The sequence below is a fragment of the Fusarium proliferatum genome, assembly GCF_900067095.1.
Source record: "Fusarium proliferatum ET1 genome assembly, contig: FPRO_scaffold011, whole genome shotgun sequence".
In the NCBI taxonomy this organism is placed as follows: Eukaryota; Fungi; Ascomycota; class Sordariomycetes; order Hypocreales; family Nectriaceae; genus Fusarium; species Fusarium proliferatum.
Genome location: NW_022194800.1, coordinates 1599065 through 1614088, shown reverse-complemented (window position 1 = coordinate 1614088; position 15024 = coordinate 1599065). Strand labels below are relative to the sequence as shown.

Here is a 15024-nt window from a genome sequence, read left to right as displayed (position 1 = left end):
TTGTAGAATGCGTATGGCTGATCCCGGCTGTGGAGATCCTGGGAAGTGAAGATGTGCAGTGTACCCTGTGTATCTCAGCCATGAGCCCCTCACAAAGATTACGAGGCCTTTCAGTGCTTGGCACTGTATCTTGGGTTGTACCATAACGGCTCCAACTCCATCCCCCACGCCACCTAGCCTTACATATCGAATGGTGTGACGATGCATCAGTCCATGAGTGGAACAAGAGGGGTAAATTGCCTCAAGGTAAAGCACGAGTAGGCGTAGATAATGTGACCAAGATATGGTACCCCTCGTCAACCTGCATAAATTGAGTAAAGGAGTGCCCATCAAAACACCGCTTCTTCAGACACCGGTACAAGCTCTACACGTTTCCAGCAGCAGTCCAGTTTCTTCAATCCTTACTATGACCAACACCTCGGCCAAGGCAACCCAGAATGGTACCGGTAGACGGGCTAGGCCGCCATCTTCCAACAGCACTCGCTCCTACTGGCACCGCGATCCATCTGACCGGCTGTTGGGTCACCGCACTACTGAAGAGCTCCCGACCACAGCCGACGTAGTTGTCATTGGTAGTGGCATCACGGGTACCTTTGCCGCACGAGAGCTTGTTTCTGGAGGTCGAAGCGTCCTCATGCTCGAGGCCCGAGAGGCGTGCTGGGGTGCAACAGGGCGTGTGAGTCCTTCTCTGCCAATTCTTTTTGTCTCCCTGATCAGGGCAGAATGAGTACAGATATTTACCAAGTATTACTAGAACGGAGGTCACTGTCAACCCGCTGTATGGGATGCCCCTGCTGATGTGGCCCGCTTTGAACTTGGCACCTTTGATCTCATCGCCAATCTGGTTGCCAAGTACAGCATTCCATGTGACTGGCAAGTCATTGGAGGTGTGCATCCCATCTTCTCGGAAGAGGTGCTGGGAGCTGTTAAGCAGCAGATGGAGCGCCTGCAGAAATATCCAGACCTCCAGGATAAGGCAATCCTCATCCAGGACAAGGACGAGCTTGCCCGAAAACATGTCCCTGAGGCCATAGCCGCGGTATTCCAGCCGAATGCTGCAAAGTGCTGGCCCTACAAACTCGTCGCATGGATTCTCGAGTCTCTCCTTGATCAGCACGATGCATCCATGTTCAATCTACAGACAAACACCCTGGTTGATCGCATCGAACGTGGTCAGTTGTCATGGAGCCTGCATACTAAGCGTGGCCAGGTACAAGCTCGACATGTGCTTCTCGCGACCAACGCGTACACGTCACATCTGGTTCCTGGAATGTCGGGCCTCATCACGCCCGTGCGAGGACAAGTCTGTGCACTTGAGCCGCCCGCAGGGACCACGCAGCTCCCGCACAGCTACGTTTGGATGAAGGGCGCCGATCACCAATACTTGATTCACCGTGGGCCGGAAGATACCCAAGACAGGTCTGCGAGCTCAGCGGATAGGTCAATCATATTTGGCGGTGAGCGACTGGCAGAGCGGCTTGATGGAGAGGAAGGTGTATGCAATGATGACGAGATCAATCCGATCATCAGTCAGGCTCTCCATCGGTGCGTCAGTGATGCACTCATGCTGCCTCATGAGAATGGCAATGGTGTCGAAGCCCAGGTACTGGATGCCAAGTACGAATGGACCGGGATCATGGGCTATTCCAGCGATGGTGGACCTTGGGTTGGGCGCTTACAGGGATCTCTAATTGGTAGTTCCAGTGACAAGGGGAAATTTGGGGCTGAGGATACAGGGCTATGGATCAGTGCGGGATATACAGGGCACGGCATGCCGGTGGCGGCAAGATGTGGAGCTGCAGTCGCAGAGATGATACTGGGTAGACGAGGTGGTATCCAGGTTCCTGATGCATGGGGGGTGAGTGAAGAGAGGGCCGCAGTGGCGCGGGGGTTGGCGATTCTCCAGACACTGAGAGAACTTCTAAAAGAGCTGCCAGCCGAATAGCTGGGTTGCACTGCATCCGGAAGCGCCTTAGTCACATGCATTCGCTCTTCACATCTCTTCACACCGCCAGAAATTGATAAACAATGTATGCATGAAATCGAATATGTATGTATTCTTCGATCCTCTTATGAATGGCGTTCGTAGATTTGGACCCCTGTATCTCGGTGAGCCATATCGATCAAATCGGATCTGACTGCATGCAGGAAGGGGCTTCTAAGACATTATTGTATTTTGATTGGTGAAATGAAAGAGAAAAGAGATCACAGCGATGAGCCATGACATGGAGTGCAAGTGGCGTAATTTTGCTTTTTCTGGGTTACGTACATGCAACCTGTACATCTGTAGCGGAGGTACTGGCGTACCATATCGGGCCTGCATACCTGCATCAAAGCAGCGACACAATTGTATTCGTAAGATAAGGCAACTGCAGATCCGTTTCTCAAGGTCTATGTGCCTTGGAGGATGGAGCTTCAAATCGTGGGCAGGAAATCGAGGTGTCTCATGGCCGTGCAAGGGACAGAATGGGCGAGGCTAGCATGTGCCTCACCCTGTACTAAACTCCCGAATGGAACGGAGAAAAGGCCCAAGCCCAGAATGGAGATTTATAAGACTTGTCTCGATGTATGATTTAGAACATTCACGGCCACAAAAATTAAGAATATAATTGAATTTTGTCTGCCCTACACAACTTTGGTCGTTGTAGGCATAAAGAGCCGTCTCATCCTACAACCAAGTCAAATCACAAGCATAAAAAATGGGTTCACTCGGCACAAGCCAGCTTACAGTTGACTGGCATACTGTGCTGAAAGGGGATACCGACCCGTACTCAGCTTCGTGCGTGGCGCATACAGCATCTGACGATGTCGTGGATCATGAATTCTCACCATTGCGTGGGCATGTTTCCGACAGTCAACTGTCGTCCTTGATCCTCTCTGCATGGGGATTGGTCGTCAGCCGACAGTTGGGTTCTGACGACACTGTGATATTTGATGCTGCACTGCAGAGCTGGACAAACCGAGGCATGTTTGTTGTACCGCTCTGCGTTGAAACCGCAGGCGAGAAGACTATTTCTGAATACCTTCTATCCGTGCAGCGGCAGCATGAAGACGCAAGAGGACAGTTGAAGGTGAATGGCCTAGATGGGTCTGCAACCACTGAACTCAAAGTACTACTCGTTATTCGTCCATCAGACAACACCTCGGAACAGCTTCCTGCACTCCAGATGCAAGATCTGTCGATGAAGTATCCTTTCGTCGTTGATCTGCATCGAAGTACCAAAGGACTCAATGGGAAAGCAAGTTTCACGTCGACTCTATTCAAACCCTCTTTGGTCAAAGCTTTGTTCCAGCGCCTTGAGCATACGATGCATCAGCTTGCTAATGCCAATGCCGAAAGTAAACTGGCGGAAGTAGAAATGGTCACACCTCAAGATCTCAACATAATCTGGCGCTGGAACCAACACGTTCCTGAGCAGATCAAACGATGTGTTCATGACATCTTCACAGACATTGCAGCTTCTCAGCCTGATGCACAGGCAGTCTGTTCTTGGGATGGCGAGCTGACATACGGTGAGCTCGATAGGCTTTCTACGGCCTTGGCTCGGAAGCTTTCATCCTCTGGTGTGCAAGTCGGCACTATAGTGCCGCTGTGCTTCCACAAATCTATGTGGACAATAGTCGCATTACTCGGTGTTCTGAAGGCCGGGGGAGCCTTTCTCCTCCTGGACCCATCACTCCCGGAGAAACGACTCCAATACATGGTCCAGACCGTCAACCCAAACCTGATATTGGCCTCCAAGTCTAATCTCGACCTGGGATCGCGACTTGCCGAAGCAGTCTTTGTCCTCGAACCCGAGAGCCTGAAAGAGCCTGCTCAGAACTCGGACTGGCCGTCAGCCCAGCAGAGCCCGACATCTTTGATGTACGTGATTTTCACCTCCGGAAGCACGGGGATACCAAAATGTGCCATGATCTCGCACGCCAACGCCGCTTCAGCATTTCACCACCAGTCTGAAGTCCTCCGATTCGACACAAAGTCCAGAATCCTCGACTTTTCCTCATATAGCTTCACCACAACTATCAGCAATGTCTTCGGGGCTCTGCTTCTCGGTGGCTGTCTGTGCGTTCCGAGTGAAGACGATCGACGAAACAGACTGGCCGAGGTCATCAGATCCCTTGAGGTCAACATTGTAGACCTGACGCCATCCGTTATGCAGTTTCTGGATCCTGATGAAGTGCCCGACCTACGGGTTATCATCTTTGGGGGTGAAGCTATATCTACACGAGAGGTTGCTCGATGGTGGGGCAAAGTGCACACTATCCACTTGTACGGTCAGAGCGAGTGCACTTCGAATGCAGTCATCAATGGGAATCCCACCAGCATGAATGACGTTCTCCGTATTGGTACGGGGTCGGGGTTGAACACCTGGATCGTGGATCCAGAGAACCACAACAGGTTGCAGCCTGTTGGATACATTGGTGAGCTGTTGCTCGAGGGGCCACTCGTGGGATGTGGCTATATGAATCAGCCTGAGGAAACTGCTGCGGCGTTCATAAATGATCCCGACTGGCTCCTCAAAGGAGTCACGAGTGGCTCGGCGGTATCTAACATCCCTGGAAGGCATGGTCGCTTGTACAGAACGGGGGACCTCGTTCAGTACAGTGACGACGGAACCCTTAGGTTCTTGGGACGCAAAGATGCACAAGTCAAGATCAGAGGCCAAAGAGTTGAACTTGGAGAAGTTGAACATTGGCTCAAGAAGCTCTCAAGTTCGAACAGGGCCGTAGCCGAAGTCATAACACCACAAGGAACTGATACAAGTCCGACTTTGGTGGCATTCCTGGAAGGCGAGACAGCAGAGGCTGCGGAAGCCGTCGCCTCTCGTTTGCCTGCGGACCTGGAGGCCAAGCTCAGTCATCATCTTCCGGTTTATATGATACCAGCCACCCTTTTTACCATGAATTCTATCCCCGTAACGGCTACTGGAAAGGTCAACCGCAAAGAATTGCGCCAGATAGCCGCCTCGATGTCGGCCGAGCAGCTCGCTCAGCTACGAACATCGGCCGGACCCAAATGGCAACCTACTTCTGACATGCAGAAGACTATGCAATTGCTATGGAGCCGAGTACTCAAGATTGAACCTGTTCATATCGGACTAGATGATAGTTTCTTCCATCTTGGAGGTGACAGTGTTGCTGCTATCAAATTGGTTGGTGAGGCACGCAAGGCTGGCATCAAGCTGGAAGTTGCAGACATCATTCGACACCCAGTCCTTCATGATTTGGTTGATACAAGTGTGCATGAGCTGGACCAAGTCCATGCATTCATCCCACCTTTCGCTCTCCTGGAGAATTCAGTCGATGTCAGGTCGTTCCTCGACGATGTCGCGAGCCGTCATGGCATAGATCCAGTCAAGATCCAAGATGCCTACCCATGCACCCCCCTGCAAGAAGGCTTGATATCTCTGGCCTCTGCAAGACCAGGCGCATGTGTAGAACAATCTGTGCTGGAACTAGCGCCGCACATCTCAGAGCATGACGTCCAAGCTGCATGGTCAAAGGTTGTTTGCACGATGCCCATTTTACGTACCAGATTTGTGCATCACGACACCTTGGGAATTATCCAAATTGTCCTTGACGAAAATATTCATTGGGCCACATTTACAGGGTTGGATGAGTATCTTGAAGCAGATAGAAGGAACATCATGGACTTCGGTCAACCATTCAGTCGCTTTGCCTGGATCAAAGAGAATGAGGGCACCAAGAGATGGCTCGTGTGGACGGCACATCATGCTCTCTACGACGGATGGTCAGTTGGTTTGATCAAGGATGCAGTCCTCGACGCACTTGGAGGGGTACTAGTCGAGCCAGGGCCCCAATTCCAATCCTTCATCCAGCACATCAACAAGAAGGATCCCCAAAGGGTGTCTGAGTACTGGAAGCGTGTTTTTCATGACTGCGGTTCCGTAACATTCCCAACTCTACCGCCATCGATAGACCAACCGGTAGCAGACACGATCGTGCAGCATGACTTTTCGCAGCCCAAGCGGCTCTCAAACGGCATCACAACCACGGCTTTGATCCACGCGGCATGGGCCCTGGTCATAGGACGCATCAACGCTTCGGACGAGGCAGTCTTCGGTGTCACAACGTCGGGAAGAAATGCTCCGGTAGACAGGGTAGAAGCTATTGTGGCTCCAACCTTTGCGACAATTCCACTTCGCGTCAACCTGTCTTGTTCCCAAAAAGTATCAGATTATGTGAACACCATCCACCAACATTCAGCAGACGTGGCGGCTTTTGAACAAGCAGGACTGCACAACATCGCAAGGATGTCACCTGGTTGTAAGAATGCATGCATGTTTCAATCGCTTCTCGTCATTCAACCAGACAGATCTGGCAGCACAGGACAAGATGAGGGGCTAGGTGTTTGGAAGGCACTTCCTCAGCATCGCTGGCTCAACACGTATGCCCTTACGCTTGAGATACGTATTGGTGAAAAGGAAATCCACATAAGTGCTAGTTTCGATCAAAGAGTGGTTGAATCGTCCATGGTTCGTGGATTGTTAAGCCGTCTCGAATATGGAATGCAGCAACTTGACAACGCCTATGACTCAGTCACGACGTTGAAAGAGGTCAACATAACAACACCCGATGACCTGGACCTGCTGTGGACTTGGAATAGTCAATATCCTGCGTCATATGAACTGTGCGCCCATGAACTCATCCGACAACACGTCATCGCCCAGCCTAACGCGCCAGCAATATGCGCCTGGGATGGTGGGCTCACGTACATGGAATTGGACAATCTAACTACAAAGATTGGCCACCATCTCGTCGATGCTGGCATACAGCCCAACACTCTGATTCCACTATGCTTCGAAAAGTCAATGTGGACAGCTGTGACCATGCTATCTGTTCTCAAGGCCGGCGCAGGCTTTGCACTCCTGGAACCCAGCCTGCCAGCAGAGCGTCTCCACACTATTGTTGGTCAGTTGGAGACGGACGTGATAATATCCTCATCCTCAAATGTCGTGCTAAGCTCACGGCTGTGTAAAAGAGTCATTGAGATAAGTTCAGAGGTGGCCGCTTCTCTCGACTCTGCATCTGGCGAGATAAGCTTGCAAAGCCCCTCAAATATAATGTTCGCAGTGTTCACATCGGGCACCACAGGAAAGCCCAAATGTGTGACGCTGACACATAGCAACTTTTGCTCCATGCTGAAGCATCAGTGCAAACTTCTTGGATTCCACAATAAAATCAGGGTATTTGACTTTGCCGCCTACTCCTTTGATATTGCGGTGCATAATGTCTTTGCTACGCTTGCCTCGGGCGGTTGCTTATGTGTTCCTTCAGACAAAGATCGTTGGGGCGATCTTACAAAGGCTATGGCGGATATGAGGGCCACTGTCGTTGATCTCACGCCTTCCGTGGCGCGCCTCGTTGATCCAGCTGGTGTACCATGCCTTGAAACGGTCATTCTAGGTGGAGAGGCTGTAGCGCTGGAAGATGTCACTCGTTGGTGGGGTCGCGTGAGAGTTGTCAATATCTACGGGCCTGCAGAGTGTCAAATCAGTACCATCAATGCAGATGCCTCGACGCCAGCGGAGGCAACCAGAATAGGAAAAGGAGCTGGGTTGTTGACCTGGGTAGTAGACCAGCATGACCATGAGGTCTTTGTACCTCCGGGATACGTTGGCGAACTGCTTCTTGAAGGTCCACTCGTTAGCCGCGGCTACCTTGGTAACTCAGAGCAGACCGCCGCTAAATTTATCCAAGATCCGAAATGGCTCTTGAATGGTAGTAATGGTCAAGCGGGTCGCCGTGGAAGAATGTACAAGACAGGCGATTTGGTACGGTTCAACCACGATGGAAGCTTGTCTTACGTTGGGAGAAAAGATACACAAGTCAAGATTCACGGACAGCGAGTTGAACTTGGAGAGATTGAGGTTTACGTCCAGAGGTGCATGCAGGAGATGACGACAGTGATTGCCGAGGTCATCTTACCACGCGGAGAGACACCAAGCCCCATGCTGGTCATCTTCCTCAAAGCGAATGAGGGCATCATGTTCAATGAGGATGCTTCTAGTCCTGCCGACGCCAAAATTCTTCCTGTTCCTTCAGACATATATCTCAAGCTGTCCAAGCGCTTGCCCAGACATATGAGGCCGAGCGCCTTCATCTACCTCCCCAAGCTACCTACATCAAGTACGGGGAAGACCGACCGCCGAGAGCTAAAAAGAATCGGAGCAACTCTCTCTGTCCAAGACTTGGTGAGGAAGCAAACTTCAGGGCATGACTTGAAGAGGCAGCCGACTTCGGATGTCGAGCGCAAGATGCAGGGGATCTGGGCTGATGTACTAGGCGTGAAGCCAGACATTATTGGATTAGATGATGACTTTTTTCAACTTGGAGGCGACTCAATTGCTGCGCTCAAGGTTGTCAGAAAAGCTCAGCAGGCTGGGATAAAGATGACCGTCATGGATATTTTCAAGCAACCAACGCTATCTACTCGGCTAGGTACAGATTCCACCCGATAGCTTTTTTCTTTGTAATAGACTAGACATGTGCAATTGATATGCTGTTTCCTCAATGAACGCACTTGAAAATTGATTGCTAGGCCCCTGTGGCTCAATCCTTCAACGCTGCATTCTCCAGAGCATCCAAGGCCTCTTTGGTGCTATCCGAAATACCGTCAAGGTACCTGAATGCAAAGATCTCAAAATGATGCCCCTCGATGTCTGCCACATTGAAAAACAAATCCTTCTCATACATGTCCCATCCCAGGTTCCGCTCTTTTCGACCCAAGTGCATAGTTCCGTCTCTATCCAGCGGTACAGCCTCCTTGGCCCGAAGCAGGATGATTCGGGGACGACGCTCTGCAGAGTCTGCATTCCAAACTGGAGGTGTCCACGCATCTATCATGCGGTTCGCATCAGCTATTGCGCGCTGGGCAAGAATGTGAGACCTATCCTCTTCCTCCACAGATTCTTCACTTGCGGTGTTTCTGACGGTTCCGTTCAATTGCTTCTGGGGGTAAACGGTGTCGATCATGAGGATGCCGATGACTTTGATGTTGGCGTCTTTGCTATCCAGTTGATGCGCCATTTCCAAGCTCAAGTGGCCGCCCATGCTATAGCCACCAAGAATAACCTGAACCCTCCCATTGGCATCGTATCGCTTAGGGAAGTCATTCTTGCCCACAGCTTCTACGATTAAATCAACGTAGAAACGGGCCATATCGCAAAGTCCACCATCAAAAGGCTCTCCACTGCTAAAGTTGGGGTTATAAATCCCATAAACAGGGCGGTCAAGAGGAGCCAGACAGTGGTAAGAAAATGTTGTACCGCCGCCATCATGGATGAGAAAGACTGCGACAGCTTGGTCGTCCTGCGACACTGCAGGCTGGATAATTTCTGGATTGGTCTCCATGTCAACAAAATAGATTTTGGCTGAGATATTAAATCAGCAGAGAGAACTTAGTAGCTTGAGTCGATAGCTCTACTACTATGTGAATGAACGGGTTGACTACCACATATTAGTAGTAAAAACAGCCGACAAGGCTCCTCCGGAAAATGTTGGGCTCCGTTGCAGGATACATAATAGAACTAAATGGCGTAACCGGTGAGTTTTTACCCCTCTTTTAGGCTATGTCAGGCATTAATGTATGTCTCAGGTTTAGTATTAATGTATGATTTGTATGCGCTATCACTTTCTAAATAATAAAGCCTTTTTAGGTTAATATTATTAAGTATTACCTTAATTATAGCCTAAGCTTAGCCTAAATGAGCTTTGTATCATCCCAGATTGCTTCCAGCTCCATAACAACGCCATTATATACCGTCTGGCGAAAGCCATCGTCTTCCAGACCTTTAGACTCCATACATCCTATGCACCGTTCAACCACCGCCTTATACGCCGGGCTGATTAAGGCTACTCTCTGCTCGAGCATCCGATTTGCAACTGTCAAGTCCTGAATAAGCCCATCGTTATCATTATCAGGGCTTTTCTCATCTGGTAGCCGTAGCTGGTTAAGCGAACAACCGAGAATAATCTCAAGCAACAGCATTCCGAGTGCAAGGAGTGTTACGTTGCTTGATATAGAGTAGTTTGTGCTTTCCGACGTGTGGCTGACGCGCTTCAGTGGGCACTCGGGTAGTCTCCTCTGTATGAAAGGGTGCTCGTATGAGAGCGTGTTTCCACGTCTGAAAAAATGCACATTCTTTGAAGTTATGGCCTCAGGAAGCCAAGGCGTCTTACTCAGCTGAAGCACGCTAGAGGCGATGACGAGTGCTAACTTGACCTTCTCCGCTAACGATATCAATGGTCGAAGGCCCCGCTTGCCCTCAAGAACATCTTCAAGAGTTACTATCGACCAACCATCGCTGTTAACTACCGTTCCTAGCGGGCAAACCTGGAAGTGGCGGTGGCTGTGTTCTTTGTCGATCAAGTGGCCGTAACAAGCAGGTCTCTCTTGGTGGGCCTTTTGTAGAGTCAGACAAAGGTTTAGAGGGCTTATTGTTGGCCTGACACTGCTTTCTTCAGGACACTTGATGTATGCAAAGTCGGTAGCAGGCCGAGTCATGATAGCCATGGCAGTCTTGACATTGGACTTGAGCTCCGTAGCAGGTTCCGTAAGATTCAAGCGAGATAGAGCCCGATCAATACCAAAAGAGACGCGCTTCGCACTCTTCGTCTTTGCAGCCACAACACGTGGCGCGGACGGCGTGGTCATCGATACGGACACCGCCTTGATATTGACTTCATCCCAGAACATCTTGCTTGTCGGGCCTTTGGCGACTTCGAAAGAGATAGCCAGTTTGAATTGAGCATCTTGAACAATTCTTTCATCGTCACACTCATGTCCGACCTCAATAAATCGCGTCGCTAACTCTAGGCTGACATCGTGTGAATCGGCGCAAAGAATACTAGAGCACAGAGCTCTATAGAAGCTCGCTGAGAGGTCCCGCAAAACTTTGAACACCTTGCATCGAGACTGCTTCCGGCGTCTGGGCTCAAGGCCGACGCTCTGCTGCGTCAGGCCCTCCAGGCTTGTGATTCCTTTTGAGATAGTTTCAAGAGCTTCTTGGTAGTCCTTTCGGTTCAAGCGGTAAAGTAGCTTCTTGAAGTCCCTTGGGACTCGTTTACGGTCAATCCATTTTACCTGCATAAAGTCAGTTATTAGCCCTTTCAAGGAACACGGTCCCTCACCGTCCCGTCGGGTGATACGTCAATTCTGAGCCGCATCGTCACACTTTGAAGCGCTTCTTCGACTTCCTTGATGGTATCTTCGAAGGGGCCGTACGAGTCCCATAACCTCCGGTGAATCCTATCATTAGTCTCCTTGGCCTGCCAGAGAGGTCCAAATGGATCTTGCAGCATCGGCTCAATATCTCGATGCGATACAACATCGCTGATGAGCTGCTCACAGACGTTGCACAATCTCACCCGCTCAGTCGACAATTGTCGGTTTAGGCTCCTCAGCTCGGCCGGAGCCTTGCCCCAGTCGCGTAAAAGGTTGCTGTAGGCTTCCAGGGCTGTGACGACTAGGGGAAGCGTCCCCAGGACTATACCTGCAATCTCGAATCCAGACATCAGTCATTTCTCATCCTCGTTTTTTTCGAGGGTTGTTGATTTAGAGAGCGGAGAGCCCTGTGAGCGGTTACTGAGGCTGATGGAGCGGCCATCTTACGACCTGCATATGCCCAGTCCAATGATAAAGCCGCTTTCAAACAACCCCGCACGACACTGAGAATGGCAATGTATGCGAGCCTGATCTGATGAGCTTTTAACTGAACTTGCTGGTTCTGATCTCGTGTCGGGTCTTTGTTATAAAGTCAAGGTCGATCGCAACAGAACGCAACAGCACTTTCTTACCAACAATCGGCCTGTAGGAAACATCTCTTTCAGCCACCTGGCCTTGCTCATGGCTTTTTGTCGCCATGGACAGTAACCAGGAGCAAATGCCAATTGCGCACAATGTCCGAAACGTGCTCAGGTCTTTCCGGACGGTTGAAACATCGTTCAGCCATGAGATCGATTCTCTGGACGATAAGATCGAGTCTGAAGGTTTATCCGAGCTGTTAATGGCCTTGGAGAACGAGAACACCCGCTTCAAGATGTGGGCTGGGAACCTAGGAGCTCATCAGAGCGGCCCGGCATCGCTGGATCATCGGTTAAGAGAGGCACCTCATATACAAGACCAGGTCATCTATCTTCTGCGCGACATATCAGAATCCCTAGAGGATACTATAATCCTCATTCCGCAAAAGGAGTCCCCAAAGAACAGTGAAAATAATGAGAATAAGCTCGAGTCTCTTCCTGGGGGCTCAGATCGAGAAAGCGAAGATAGCTTCATCGACCTAGATGATGATGAGAGTATTCCAACAAACAAAAGACTATCAATGTTCTGCACCGATATCGCCGAGGCCATCGACTGCCTTCTACGACTATCTCTCGCCATCGCCAATCCAGCACCACATGAGAGATTCCGAAAGCTCGGCGCCGGCCCCGACGAGGACGTATCCTTCTACGAGGCACATGATATCTGTTACGTCCAAGACAAGTTCCCAAATATCAGTCAGGAGTTGCCCGACATCCTGGGAAAGTCCATCACCCGCCGGCGCCAGTTCTTCAAGTACCGAGAGGCACACCATGCTAAATTGGCGGCAGGCCTGGATGAAGAGATTCAGAAGGATACGAGTCGGACAGAAATTGTACCCAACACTGTGGCCTCCTCACTTCCAGAGCGCTTCACGAGATCCGGTGTGATTGATGAGGACAGCCGATCCGATATAGCCACGTCTGAGACATCATATGCTAGCTCGGCTGGCTATTTGATGCTGGAAGATGGAGAGATGAAGCCGGCTTCTCCACTCAAGGTTCCTCCACGACCACAAGAGGCAGATACGGGTATCTTTGAATGTCCATACTGTTACAGGATGATATCAGCGAACACCCGAGGGGCATGGAAGTAGGTGCTACTCTGTCGTCAGTCTGCTCATATCTAACGCTTATCATAGACGCCACATCTTTGGAGACCTCCGTCCGTATACTTGTCTCTTCTCAAGGTGTGTCGAATCAAATATGGACTTTGATCGACGACATCTATGGCAGCTCCATGTATCCCAGTATCACTGGCACACATGGTCTTGTCCATTTAACTGTAGTAGCACGTTCACATCTGGGGTTCAACTCGGTGATCACATTCGCCATCAGCACCTGCCAAACGCGAGCGACGAGCATATAAGTACTGTCGTGGCTCGCGGCAAGGTGTCTGTTTTAAATGATGTCATTAAAGAATGCCCTTTTTGCAGACAACCTATTTCAGAGCTAAAGTCATACATCAAGCATGTTGGGCTCCATCTTGAACAGTTGGCTCTATTTGCTCTTCCTGGCATCGGAAATGAGCAGCTAAAGGATGGCGACGAGAGTGGCGAGCTGAACGATTGGGCATCTGAGCTGGTCGCTATTTTAGCCTACGATGACAATTGTGAGACTTCTTCCAAAGCTCGTGAGCTACCAGAAATAGGCGATACAAGCGGTCGGCATGCTATGACTTTCGAAAAGGATGGTGAAGGCGACGCTACCGTTGACGAGGTGCCAGGTGGGCATGATTCCATGCCATCAGCCGCCGCTCCGATCTCTTCTGGTCAGCTTACATTTGAGCCAGCCGAGATTCGAAACCGCGTACCATTATCCAAGATCGAAAGAAAGACTCTCCAGGCCAGAATCGCGAAGCAGTTATCGAATCTATCTTTGCAGTCAAGGACGCAGCTTTTAAAGAAGTTTGAGGAAAATTTACAGAAGAGAATTCTAGACGATATCATGGCCGACATACTCGAGATTGAGGTCCCGATTGGATCCAAGGAGCAGGAGCGGCTTCCCATCGAACCCTCTGACGAAGCTGGCCCCGTTGCTCAAGATTTCGAAGAGACATATACTCGCTTTGCTCGAAAACATCTATCTCTCGAGACATTACGAGAATTCAATGTTGGCTTCGATCTCGACGCAGACCCCGAATACGTCTTAGTCAGGCGGCGGGTGCCCGAATGGGAACAAGACCGCATGTGGGAGCATACCAAACTCATCCGTGAGAAGCGGGACAAATATCTACGAAAAGAGACGCCTTACTGGAGTGATGAGCATGAGTTTGAGTCGGTGCGCGAGACAGATAGGCGTCATGCCAAATCACCGTCACGTTTCCATGGCCATGGGGATAAGGATTTGGATGAACTGCTGGAGCTATTCAAACCTGTTCACAACTACTATGACTCATTTGGTAATCAGGTGAGTTGAGATACGATACAGCCACTGTATGGAACACATTGCTAACAACAATCTAGAGCCCGAAGCCCGGGAAGCGGAGTACATCGCCTCCTCCTGGTTTACCTTCTGTCCATGAACGCGAGCGTATCTACATTAGGACCACCAGTCGCGAAAGGGGTGCTCCTCCATCTCCATATCCTCCACCGCAAGTCCTCCGAGGCCCAACAATTGAGCGAGAGGTCATCACACATTACCGAGATACCGACCACAGTGCTCTCCCAGAGAATAAAAATACACTATGCCGAAACGCACTTATTTATGGCTATTGTCGATATGAGGACCAAGGCTGTGCCTTTAGCCACGACCAGAATAAAAATGACTCCAAAACGCAGGGTCAAGGGGAGAGGGAATATCAGAGCGACTAACCAGGATAATCTGGACAGCCCCAAGGAATGATGGAAGGCCAAGGCCATGTGATGGAAAGGGCTATTAATCGAGGGTCGAGGGACCTACCTGCCCTTAAAGATGATAAATTAAAGACATTTAAAAGTCCATCCTCTGACGCTTTACCAATGGATTTAAGGCTTAAGAAACATAGCTGTTGAATATTCTAGAAAATAAAGAAGATACTAGTTTAAGAGGTATGCCTTAATTAGATTATTATACATCTCACTGGTATGCTGTGCTTTCAATAACCTTTTAAGGGCCAGATTAACTATATCTTTCAGTGGCCACTAAAATGTGCCAGTCTTTCAGCTAGCAGCGAAGAGCAAGGCGCTAGTAATCGGTACAACGTAAGGCTATTTATAGCGC

General features: G+C 50.1%; 5 protein-coding genes across 5 annotated transcripts; 3 read left to right on the top strand and 2 right to left on the bottom strand.

Moving 5' to 3' along the window:
- Positions 1-406: 406 nt before the first annotated feature.
- Positions 407-1945, top strand: FPRO_08748 (uncharacterized protein; the record flags this gene model as incomplete). The annotated part of the gene is made up of 2 exons (XM_031222450.1): positions 407-676; positions 755-1945. The coding sequence occupies 2 exons, from the start codon at positions 407-409 to the stop codon at positions 1943-1945; spliced, it is 1461 nt and encodes a 486-aa protein (XP_031087908.1).
- A 754-nt stretch (positions 1946-2699) lies between these two features.
- FPRO_08747 (uncharacterized protein) lies at positions 2700-8483 on the top strand (the record flags this gene model as incomplete). Its single annotated transcript, XM_031222449.1, has 1 exon — positions 2700-8483. One exon carries the CDS (start codon positions 2700-2702, stop codon positions 8481-8483), a length of 5784 nt encoding a protein of 1927 aa, XP_031087907.1.
- A 91-nt stretch (positions 8484-8574) lies between these two features.
- On the bottom strand, positions 8575-9375 carry FPRO_08746 (uncharacterized protein; the record flags this gene model as incomplete). Its single annotated transcript, XM_031222448.1, has 1 exon — positions 8575-9375. The coding sequence occupies one exon, from the start codon at positions 9373-9375 to the stop codon at positions 8575-8577; it is 801 nt and encodes a 266-aa protein (XP_031087906.1).
- A 349-nt stretch (positions 9376-9724) lies between these two features.
- On the bottom strand, positions 9725-11538 carry FPRO_08745 (uncharacterized protein; the record flags this gene model as incomplete). Its single annotated transcript, XM_031222446.1, has 2 exons — positions 9725-11107; positions 11155-11538. 2 exons carry the CDS (start codon positions 11536-11538, stop codon positions 9725-9727), a joined length of 1767 nt encoding a protein of 588 aa, XP_031087905.1.
- Positions 11539-11885: 347 nt separating this feature from the next.
- On the top strand, positions 11886-14636 carry FPRO_08744 (uncharacterized protein; the record flags this gene model as incomplete). The annotated part of the gene is made up of 3 exons (XM_031222445.1): positions 11886-12916; positions 12966-14232; positions 14289-14636. The coding sequence occupies 3 exons, from the start codon at positions 11886-11888 to the stop codon at positions 14634-14636; spliced, it is 2646 nt and encodes an 881-aa protein (XP_031087904.1).
- Positions 14637-15024: the final 388 nt, after the last annotated feature.